We start from the raw sequence: 12,153 nt of genomic DNA, 5'->3' as shown, positions 1-12,153 counted from the left end.
CAGTTGGCAGATGACTAAAAGCTGAGAAGGGTGTGCTCAGAGCTGTCCTGTTTTTTAGGTAACTAGCCTAAAAATGCTTTACTCTTGCAGCACTTGTCTGATCCATACCATACACTAGGTACAGTGCTGCAGTCTGTCTCTTCATACCAAATCAGAACCTCTACTATTCTAGTGGAAAATTAATTTCCTTCTTTTACAGAAAGAGGATTTGAGTCTGTCCCTCACACCTGCAGAGAGCTGACCACAAGATATTTGGGGTTTAGCAGTGTCTTTGTGGTTTGTTGTAGCTGATCACTAACGATGAAGTGTAATGAACAGGGTGTTTGAATTGAGATCTTCAGGTACTTAACTCTCCTTACTCTTGCCAAGACCAGGCTTCTAGTTCTTGTCTAATATAAAATACTTAACCTGTAGTTTGTTCCTGTGGAAGGTAACTGAGCCATGGTCTCCCAGCTGTCCTTCCTGTAAAACAGCAGCACAGTCATCACCAAAACAGTGCCTTCTGGAGATGGCAGGTGTGCATGCCTGATTCCAGGGGAATCCAAAAGCAGTCCAAATAGATCCTGCTTGCCATCAGTGGAATGGTCTCTAGTCCTTGATAGGAACGTGATACAACCTACAACTGTCCTTGGCTTTTCTGATTGCTAACCTAGTGAGCTGACTATTTATCATGCTGGCTTCTGTGGGTCCCAGCCCTGACTTCCTAATTTTCCTTTCTTTAGGGTGAAGGGAGCCCTGGCAATGGCTAAGGGCTGTGACTTCTAGTCAGTGATGGACATTACAAAATGCTGAGTGCTGCAGAGTTGGAGAAAAAGGAGAAATGGTGTGTCTGTTGTAGGATCTGATGTACTGTGTTTCCAATTTTTATTTTGGAGCTCGTTTATGAACTGTGATACCCTACTGTCTGTACAGGTGTTTTATTGACAGAGATAATGGCTGATTTCTGACACTGCTTGTAGATTTCTGTGTATGTTTGCATATGCACTTGAGAAATGAAATGTGCAGTAAAAAATCAAGACAAAACTGAAACCTGCTTTTGATTTCAGTAATTCAGTGGTATCTCCAATAGAAGAAAATCAGAAGTTACCTGGACAATGGTGTTCACTCAGCAAAGGCAGCACTAGAGGAATAGGCTTAAAATATTATACTTTGAGTTATATTTGAATATGTTTGAATAATATCAATTAGTTTAGAACAGACATGCAAATTATTGACAGATAATAGCTACTGACTGTGAATGTTTGAGGTTTTGACTTAAATCAGGACCCAAATTGTCAGACTAGTCTATCCAAAAGTTGTTGACTTACAAGGCAGACATTCCCATTTGACTAGTTATTTGGACTGCAAGCACTTCTGAAATTCAGTTTAAATAATTTTATAGTAGATACCTGAGATGGATTGTATGAATTGCAGTGTGGAAGGCTCCTGCTTCAGGATGCACCAGAGTAGATACAGCAGCTTGAGTGCCTTAGGAGGCCTGTCCCAGCTTCTGCCCCCTCCCAGGTCCTCCTGCTGCCCTGCATGCCCTGCTCATGACCCGCTGTGCCTATGCCAGTTTAGTCAAAGGGAGCAGAGGCAAGGGGAGATGCTGAGCCCGAGTTATTTTTCTCTGCTCCAGTGGGGAGTTCCTTCACCTTGGAAGATGCTCTAGAGTCCTAGGCCATTTTGTATAGTCTCAGGAGATGGGAGACCTGTTCTGACAAGATAATATATTTGTTCATTACAGTGTGTGATGAGGATACACTTGAATAGTTGCTTTCTAATGTAATTTATATCACTTATAGTGTAAATTACTGCTCTGTTTGCAACCATAACTCCTTTGAAAAGGAAAAAAAATTTATTTAGGAAAAAACAAATACCTGACTCAATTTCCCATAGTAAACCTTGGTGGGGTACAAGGAGTCCTTTCTTCAAGTATGAAATAATTGCTTTTGAATGTCATGATCAAGTTCTATGATTTATAACCCCATTGTCATTCATTTTGAATCCATAATTCATACATCATTATTATTATTAATTTCTGAGATATATGGGAGTTATTTGAAGGTCAGTAGCTGACTCCAAGTCTCAAGCATGCTTAGACTTTTTCCTATGTATTTTTTCCTTTGATCATATGTTTGTGTTCATCATTATTTTGCAAAGTACTACTGAACACTGTTTAAAACCATTGTTTTGAAAAAGTGATACTACTTTATACAAACCGTAGTTGAAAGCCAAGAGAAAGGACAGTTGTAATTGTCTGCTGGAAATGTTTGAATTAGATGTGAGGAAGTGCCTAGTTGATAGTTTGACATATATTTTCACTGACAGCAACATTTTTAATCAGGCAGTTTCATATCTGATATACACATTGGCTGGGCTGAAAGACTGTATTTAATGTAGACTAATAAATGTGTATTTATTCTATCCTATATTTCAGTACTGCATTTAAGGGAACACTCCCCAATGCTCATTTGTTCCTTTTCAAAAGAGATCCAGGGCATTTAAGCTATGCAAAATGGGAAAGAACATAGGTGTCATGGCTGCTTTTTGATGGTAGGATATTGTATTGGCTGCCTTCTTCCTCCAGCTGATGCTCTGGTGACCTGTTGGACTCTTGTACTCAAGTTGCAAAGAATCAGAAGCAGCTTGGAGACTATTAAAGTGCCATGGCTCTTCTTTGCAATATTCCTCTGCTTTCACAGCAAGTAGTCTCACGACTAGGAAGACAGCTCTGAGAAATGAGAGTGATTTTTTCTGATGTCACAATTCCCACTGGCAAGAAAATGAGGATTAAAAAAAAAGGGCAAGGACAAAGGGCAGTAGAAGTCTCCTGTAGTGGTTACTGGTTATTTTATAGCACTGAGCTGTAAGACAGCAGCTCCACAGTTCCTTATGAGATAAGGATTAGACAGATATGATGAACTGAAGAGTTGAGGAGTAAGAGACAAGTGTGGAAGACAACCTTAAATCAGCTATTCCACCAGGGAACAAAACATAGTCATACCTGAGAGAAATAAGCAGCAGCAAAAAACCCAAACAAATCACTGTTCAAACCCATCTCTCTCAGGTGTTTTGTTCCTGAAAATTAGAAAGGAGGAGAATAAGTGTGATTCTAGAGTAATTTGAATAGATAGAAGTAGGAAACTAATTCTTCTATAGCACCATAATTTAATGGTGAACTTCTCATAGAGAAAAGAAAGTAGTGGAAGGATAGAAGGGAAGAAGGGGGAAAAGGGAAAATGGCAGAGAAACAAGAATTATAGCATTTGTAAATGTTGTTCTCTTGAAAACCTCCTAAACTGGACACCAGAGAGTTTGAAATAATTCAGGATTTTTTAAACACAGTATTTTTAACCATAACGTATAAATGGATAAATTAATAAGTAGATAGCTATTTAATCTAGCATTATAAGGTTCTCTGGCTATAGTTAGATAAAGTCAAATTAGATAAAGAAAACTGTTTGTCTGCTTTTTTCCAAGTGTAATTAATAACCAGAACAGTTTATTTAAGAGGGTGGTGAATTTTCTATAATTTTAAGATTAAATCTTAATTGGTTACCCTTCTAAAATAATGTGCTCTGTGACACCTATTTAAAGGGCTCTTTGTGGATATGGTAAGTCTCAATAGGTTAAAGAAAAGTTTGCAAAGTATTCTGAAGACAAATTGCTTGAATTCAGCTACTGATAATGATGTATGCCCTTTTGCTTTGTTCAACGCCTTCCATCTTAAGAGTGCTATTCATAGTATAAATTTTAAGAATAATTTGAAGAGCATGCAATAATGATATTGTGTCTTAGAGCCATGTACTCTAGTGGTCCTTTATTTCTTTTTTTTCTTTTTCCTTCCAAGATCACCAGAAGTATTATAGATTTTTAAAAATGAGCCAGAACTGTTAAACAAAAGAAAGACATTTTCTTGTATTTCACAGTAAAAATTTTCAGGATCTACACTGAAAAAAGACACAGTGCTTACAAAACACTAGTTTCATGTGTTTCCACAAATGAAAGACCCTAAATTGTCTGATTGTATAGACCTTAGTAATATCTCTGGTAAGATAATGATTTTATAGTTGCTGCACAACTTGGGAAATGCACAGTATTTATTTTAAGTAGAACAGTAGTTTCATTTATACTTCTGCTGGGTGCTTAAGATGCCTGTTTAGGATCACAGTCATTTTTCAGATCTCAATTATTAGGAAAATATGAAGCATGTGCAATGAAAAAGAGTCAGCAAAAACATAGGCTTGTAAAATCTTTCTCTGACAAGTCGTGCTGTAGTTTGCATAATGCTTGAAGTACCTGCACTTGCAAGTACAGAGCTGTCTTTTGGAATGTCCTGTCAAGATTTCAGCTGTGCTTTTGATACCATTATTTCCTTTATTTGAAGACCAGATTTTTATCAAGTAACAACTTATTGGAGTTAGTGGTTTTTAGTTCATATCCATACAAAACTAAACCATAACTAAAAATATGCCATACATGTATATAGTAGGTGTCTCCTCCTCTATATAATCCATACATAGGAAAGGCATATCAGAGCCATTAACTAAAAATAAAATGAGAAGTGACAACAATGTTAATATGGAGCTAGTGTCATTTGTTCCCAACCACCTCGTGTGGGCATGTTCCACAAGTGTTCTCAACAGCTTTGTAATTTTGGATATTTGTTATCAGGAGAAAAGATGTCTCCTACCTTCCATCTCTGCCTAGTCAATTTGTCTAAATGTCCTGTTAGAGAACGAATGTGTTTGAATTTGCACTTTAGAGAATACAGTATTCTGTATAATAAGTGTATAATTTATTTTTTTCCTATGTAAGAAAAGGGAAGGGGAAAAAAGAGGAGGAAAAACCAAAAGAAGTTATTCAAGTTACACCTATAATCCCAGAGGAAATAAAGCTAGAAAATTCCCCTTGGCTACCACCACCTGACTTCACTTTAATGGATTACATTAATGATGCTTCCAAAACAATTCTACCACTGACTACTACCCGGGAACAGGTTGTGGCTCTTGCACAGTGAGTACCAAATTGTATTTCCATAAGCTGAATTGTTAAAATAACTGTTTTCTTATCCAAAGTCAACTTTTTCAAAATAGTTATTTTCCCGTGCTTAAGTGGAATCCAAATCAGCTTTGGCCCAGAATGCTGACATATTTAGATTTTAAGCTTCTTGTTTCTAGTTTTGTTGCAATTAATTTAATATATTTTAAAATTAAGTGTCACTTGAAACAAAAGAGTATCAACTTCTCATTTAAAAAAATATTCTCATAAACAATTTCAGCTTATTTTTCACATTTATACATCTGTACTGATTCTTTCCAGTGAACACATCAGCTGCATATAGCATCTACATAATCAAGGAGCCCCAGAGTTACAGGTTTTGCTAAGTCTAAAAACATGATTAGAACCTAAACCTAATAGTCAAGATGGTTGCAAGTTACATGTATCATGTCTGTCCTTTCTCCTACCATCTTTCCTGCCTGCTTGGTTTTGGAACCCCTTAGGACAGCAACTCTGTTGTATTTTGTTTTCTATAGGGCCAAAAGCGTAATACAGGTTTTCTAACATAGCTTTTAAGTGCTCTTGTAATTAATATCCTAATGATTTAATAGTGCCAGAATATTGCAGTAGTGCATGTACAGACTGTTGGTATCAGTGTGTGATTCATTGGTTACACTGACTGCTCAGCCTGGGCACCAATCACTGTCACCTCCAAGCAGTGTGTCTGTTTTCATCTTCTCCATAGTTTAACCTTTATATCTTAGCAGTTTCCAGGCTGCCTCCTGAATCTGGAGAGTTTGGCATCAGATCCCACTTACTTTCACAAAATTTGTTACTTTTACTAACTCTCATTTTTAATGAAGTCATCTAACGTGATATGAGGAATGAATTTTCCATTGATTGCAGAATTTGACAGGACAGATACTCATCCTTAACTATCCAGCTGTGTATAAATCATGCTGCCTTCTTCAAGGTGGAATCCATAAAATTCTCTTATAAATCCGCTCTTCTAACACACCACTGAAATACTTGCAGGCACACAACCCAGTAAAACAATCATGGGAAATTTAAGTAGAATGTTTTCTGTGGGGATTTTTCTGTCTGTGTTCCATTTCAGGCGCCTGCCTGAATAGCATGTGTTGAATAGGGAGTGGGGGAGAAGGCAGCTGCAGCATCCCTCAGCAGCCTGGCAGCCTGGCTGGAGGTCCCCTTGTGCTCACTGGGGAGGAGGTCAGGCCAGATGAGGGGACATCAGTAATGCTGGCTGTCTCCTTTGGAGCAAACTCAGCACACCTTTGTGTGGAGGTGAGCACGCTGGCTGGGGCAGCATTGCTCTCTTTAATGAGGGCTGCTCATGGGCACACACAGCACAAGGGACTGCCTCAAGCCCCACACTTTATCAACTTCACCCAGTAATTCCCAGCTTCAAGACACCCTGTCTGACACACTTTGCTGTGCCCATGCTATTGCAACCAATGCTTCCTCAACTCTAAATTTTGAAAAGTGAGGCCTCAGAAGTTGCCTTGTTTGTGCTGGGCAGAGGAACACATTCACTGCTTCAGCAGAGGAGGGGATGCAATTTTTAGCTCCCTAGCTGAAGCAATGGCTTGTGATTTTCATGTCAGCTCTGTAACATCTTGTCCAGGGTAAGAGACCTCAATAACCCTTGTCTCTGTGGCTGAGACACTGAGGGGAACAAAGGTCTTTACATACAGTGACCCTGCACAGGGGAGATGAAGGAGTGTATGCATGTGGGGAGATTTACAAACCAGGGCTTGATCCTGTGCGTGCACAGTCCCCCAAAAGACATGCTTTTGGCAGAGCTTGCACTGACAGTGAGTTCTGATCTGTTTCTGTTTCTGAGCCATTTGTTTAAATGGATAAATACTGCTCACCCCCAAAATACTGGCTTCAGTATAAGAAAGCACATGTAGAAGATAAGATCCTTCAATGAATACAGCTGCTTTTCTACGTTGGGATCATTACCTGTGGCTTTATTTTTGTCATACATATTCTCGTGCCTTTATTACTATTTCAAACAAATGATAGGTCTGGAGACTGTAATATGTAACTCAATTAATCTGTTACCTGTAAACATGACCATCAGCTTCTGAAATTACTTCCTCAGTAATTACACTGTTATTGATGACTTTTTTCCTGAGGACTTTGTGCCTATACTACAGCTCTACAGAATCTCTGCTTTTGCACCTTGGTTTAGGTCTGTGACAAATATGAATGACCTGAGTTATGGTTATCTGTATTTATCAGTAAGCATATTTAAAATACCAATTACTGAATTTAAAAAAAAATAATTAAGCAAAAGTAGAAAAAGTATTACAGTCTTAAAGGCCATTCACTTCTTGCTTGTATACATTTTATTGTGCTACATTTTTGCAGTAAATACAAAAGGAATTATAAATGCAATTGATCCCTGTATGCATTTGTAACAGGTTTGTTGCAGATAAGATGGGTGGCGCTGTTGAACGAGAGCAACTACATAACTTCTGCTGGGAGCTTGACATGAGTGAAATAGAATTTGAACTGAAAAGCAACATTGTGCCTATCGGGAAAATCAAAAGAGGGACGTTCTATCACAGAGCTTTGCTTTTCAAGGTACATTATCATTTATTTTGCAGCATGACATTGTTGTTAAAGGGATAATCTAAACTAAAGTATATTTGCATCAGTATAATACATTATTTATATTCATGTAAAATCTTTTGTATACAGTTTCATAATTTTTCGACAGCAAAATTGATTTCCCAGTGAATGAAAGCCAGCATCGCTTCTTTCTGTAAACATTCTTGTTGTCATTAAATTGTCTTAAGTGATATCAGCAGAATACTTGATAAATGGCAAAAAGCCAAAGTATTTGATTTGGAGTCAAAATATTTTACATTTTCTGTAAACTGCAAAATATTGAATTATGCGGCTTCCTTCTTGTTCCGTGCTGCAAATGTAAACTTGTTGAGACAATTTTTTATTTGGTATTGATCCAGTATTCTGTGATAGTATATAACAGCTTCGATGTTCTAGTTTCTTAGAAGAAACTGGGAAATTTTATTTCTTCTTTCTTCATATGAAGATGTACTGGTGCAGCCTGGTTATCTGTCCTATCTTTTTTCCTTGGCTGGATTTTTCTCTTTCTTGAATGGAAAGAAACAGAGAATCAAGGGCCTAGCACATTAAGAAGGAAGGACTTAGGAAAGAGTACACAGGAACCCTAAATTTATCGTATCCATAGGGAGATAAAGTTTCCAACTTATTTTTTGACATTCTGAGGATGTGAATTAATTATGTTCCATTGTACTAAGAAACTTTTGTAGGGACAGGTCATCTCTCTTAAAGCCACAGCACTCTAAGCAATGGGTATCTGTCCATTTGTAACAAGTTTAAAATCTTCCAGGATTTCATTCCTTCACAGCAGATGTGTGTTGAAAAAGCAGTTTGGTAGCTGGAAACCATTATAGGTCTGTCTGTGATAGTGCAGCCCAGAGGAAAGGCAGGTGTTTCATCTAGCAGACACTTGCCTCACATTTCATTGCTTCCCACATTTCCAGGGCTGAAAAGCAAGGAGTGCGCTTTGGAGTGAAGCAACAGTCCTAAACTTACACTGATAAAAATGTTACATTTTTACACTTAATATTTCATACTAGCTATATGTGTGCAGTGTGCCTACACCTCATTGCTTGAATATACTTCAAAATGTTATTCAGAAGTAAGTCTTCCAAGTAGACAAAAAACATTGCTGGGTACGTGGGTGTTGCACTTCATTTGAGATCTGAAGGACTGGCTGATAACCATATCAGTGTTTGAAAAGAGTTAAAATTAATGTTTTTCATGTTGTGCTTAGGATATGTGAGAAATAAGGTTTAAATCCTACACTTTCTACGCAAAACCAACAATAAAGGTTTGAAGTTTGGACTGTTTCAAGAAAGCACTAGGCCTTTCAGGTGTTTGTTTTGTTTTTTTAAGCATCATTGGGCCTTGCTGTATATCACAGAAGCTACATTAATTAATTGCATTTAACTACATTTTCTTTCTTTTTTAGGTGATAGCAGACAGAATCGGCATTGGCTGCAGTTTAGTTCGTGGCAAGTATAACAGAGCTTGGAATGAAGTTAAATTGGTTGAATACTCTTCCAAAGGGCATCTGCTTCCTCCTCAAGAGTATATTGTAGATGTAATGTTTGAACCAGGCTGTTTGCTAAAACAAGGAAGTGCAAAGGCTGATCGATACAAATTTATTTAATGATCTTGATGAATATCGCCAAAATAAATATTTTAAATATGTTTTCAGTGCTGTATTTATGAACATGAGGGGTTTCATATCCAGCTGTCAAAAAGAAGTATATCTGGTATGTTGTCTTAAAGGTTTAATTAAATGTGGTTTTGATATCAAGCTTCAGTGCTTAAAAATTTTGTTAATATTTCATAGTATTTTAAGACTAAATTGCAAAACTACAGGTTAAAATTTGGTAATCAATAATATTTAGTGTATGCTAACATTGCAATGCATATTAAATAGGTTAAATTCCAGTACAGCATATTCTTTTTTTTTTTTTAATTTTCCTTCAAATCCCATGCATACTTATAGGAATTTCATGTCCATAAAGTAAATGAATGTGACATCTGATGGAATGACAAGACACCTAAAAACAACTGGACAATTTTTGTGTGAAATAACCCAAGAACTGAGAACTAGAACTACAATAACAGTATACTTTCAGCCTCTGTAGAAAAAAAATCCTATTTATATTTCTTAGAACTTGGCAGAGTTAATATTTACAGATAATAGGATACTCTGGATGAAAGTATATACTGTTTGTCCTGGCACAGGAAAGACAGATGATTGATAAGTTAGTGCCTGTGATCTGCTTAAGTTCTTTATTTTTGACTTGAAGATAAAATGGACTCCGAGAAGGCAGCAGTTTTAGACAGGGAATTTGTATTTCTTGCGGCCTTGGGTAACATGGTGCTGCTGAAGAGTGGCGGTGCTTTTAAAAGAGGTAAAATACTGACTAGAACACTCTGGTAAACACTTCCTGGTGAAACTGTCAGGAATGTACTGGAGTATTTCAGAGAGCACCACTATCAATTGAGTTTACTGTGGAAAACTGAGAGAATGTACTGTACAGCAGTTAGACCAGTGCAGACCTAACAGAACTGAATTTCAGAAGACCAGAACACCTACAACAAGGCATTTACTTCCTGCCTACCAAAAATGTGATTAAAAAAATTGGGGTCTGTGTTCTTTTAGCTTTTTAATGTTTGTATAAGCACAGTCCCTTGCCTTAACTGCTTTGGTTGAGGAGGAGTTTTGTATCTGTTGTATTCATTACTGCTCATGAGCATGATCCCACCATTCCCTCTCCTTCCTCCTCCGACGTGCAGCATGATTTCCTGGTAGCCCTTAGGGGAACATTTTATCTAAATTTATGTTGTAAATTTGCTTATATGGCCTCATGTTCATTTTTTTTACCTTATGTTCAGCAGTCCTCTAGACATCACAATGAAAAAGAAATCTGGAAACAAAATGCAGGATGTGCTGGCAGAACTGAGAGAAAGGTGAGGATGTGTTTCTTATCATTGCTATGTAGCAGGTAGGAGACTGATGGAAGGTCATATGCTCTCACTGACAGGTATGATTGGGTATAGAAATCCACAGCTTTGAAAGCGCAGTAAATGGAAGTAAAATAAGAATTAATTTCCTGCTAGCTATCATTTTGTATAGTTTTCTTACATTGGAATTTCATTATTTTGTATTGGAACCATAATGTTAAAGTATGACTTACTGTGTTTGAGGAGGTCTTGAAAAGAAAGCAATTTCTGTTGTTTCTAATAAAAATCAATATTAAAAAAACAGACAAAATGCAGTTTTTCAAAATAAAAATTGGGAAATTTCTAGACATATAAGCTCACTTTGCATAAAATAATTATCTAAATAAATAAAACCAAATACTATACCCTGCATTGTATAATGCAGAATTGGATGATCCAGAAATGCAAGATTCAAAAATGTTTTATGTATTTCGCAGTTTTGAATTTGTACTGTCTGAATTCTTTCACTTCAAAATTGTAATGCACTTGGATGTCAGAATTAAGATCTAGGTAGAATACAAACACTTCAGTCTAAAATGGTTACTTTAAAAACTGCACTTTATTTGTCAAGTACGTCAAGAAATGCCACACTTTTTTATTTGATGTTAATCAGATAATTGATGTTAATTGTGTCCATGGCCTGGTGAAGAATCCCCCCACCCTTCATAAGACCAGCTCAGCTCACACTCATTCCAGAACTGAATCAGAAAACAAAATGTTTAAACATTTCCACAGGGCTCAGCTGGGTGAATATTCCCAGGACATGCCCAGCACACACCATTTGGCTCAGGCTGTGCCTGAGGGAATTGATTGCCTACCTTCATTTAAGGAGCAGATGGGGAAGGGCTCGTGTTTCCTTTTACATAATAGTTCACTGGGCAGATCAGTCACACAGGAGTCAGGCTTGATGCCTTCCTAAGCACAAACAAAACAGTCTGCAGCTACCTCATTGCGGGATCTGTTCTGGCCACTAAGCACTCTGCATCCCTTTTTAAAGATCTGCTGTCATGCAGAAAAGAATGCAGCATTAATAGACTACAGAAACAGAAAAGTTGAACAACCTCTTCAACTTAATATTTGGGAGTAGCAATTAGGCTTTTCCTTTGGAAAAAAAATAGTCTGGGTCTCCAGTACCCACTTCCAGAAATGTTCTTATATTTTACTGCCTAGACATGTAAATATCTACTGAAAAATGTAGAAACTGTACCCTATCTAGAACAAGATCCTCATAATTAGGTGCTCTCCTGCAAGGTGAAAAGCTGTCTTAAGCAAAGGTAAGAACTGAGACAAGGTTCATTCCTCCAGAGCTGTAACCACCAGGCAATGACACAGAAATGGGCCTCATGGCCAGCAGCTGTGCAGAATGAAAACCAAGTGAGATGTGCTCAGCTTCTTGAAAGAGAGGGCATGTAGATGTTATCCCAGGACAGTGATGGGGACTGAAGATCCTGATTTGAACCAGGCACCCCCACGTCATCCTCACTGTGGTGTCTGTGCTTCTGAGAGAAGCTGTCATGAAGACTCTTTGCTCCTGTTCATGGGAGCTGCCCAGCTTAGTATTGACTGTGC

The 12,153-nt window shown here is 37.6% G+C and overlaps 1 protein-coding gene across 7 annotated transcripts in view; it reads left to right on the top strand.

Moving 5' to 3' along the window:
• Positions 1 to 9,276, top strand: part of ARMC3 (armadillo repeat containing 3) — a 63,090-nt gene extending 53,814 nt beyond the window's left edge. For all 7 annotated transcript variants that reach the window (XM_064408169.1, XM_064408152.1, XM_064408160.1 and 4 more), the window contains 3 exons: positions 4,801 to 4,998; positions 7,434 to 7,596; positions 9,035 to 9,276. In XM_064408169.1, the coding sequence (XP_064264239.1) occupies positions 4,801 to 4,998; positions 7,434 to 7,596; positions 9,035 to 9,235 (562 nt within the window). In that variant the 3' untranslated portion in view covers positions 9,236 to 9,276. The remainder of the gene's footprint in view (positions 1 to 4,800; positions 4,999 to 7,433; positions 7,597 to 9,034) is intronic.
• Positions 9,277 to 12,153: the final 2,877 nt, after the last annotated feature.

This window comes from Passer domesticus, chromosome 1 (genome assembly GCF_036417665.1).
Source record: "Passer domesticus isolate bPasDom1 chromosome 1, bPasDom1.hap1, whole genome shotgun sequence".
In the NCBI taxonomy this organism is placed as follows: Eukaryota; Metazoa; Chordata; class Aves; order Passeriformes; family Passeridae; genus Passer; species Passer domesticus.
This window is presented reverse-complemented; position numbering and strand designations above follow the sequence as displayed.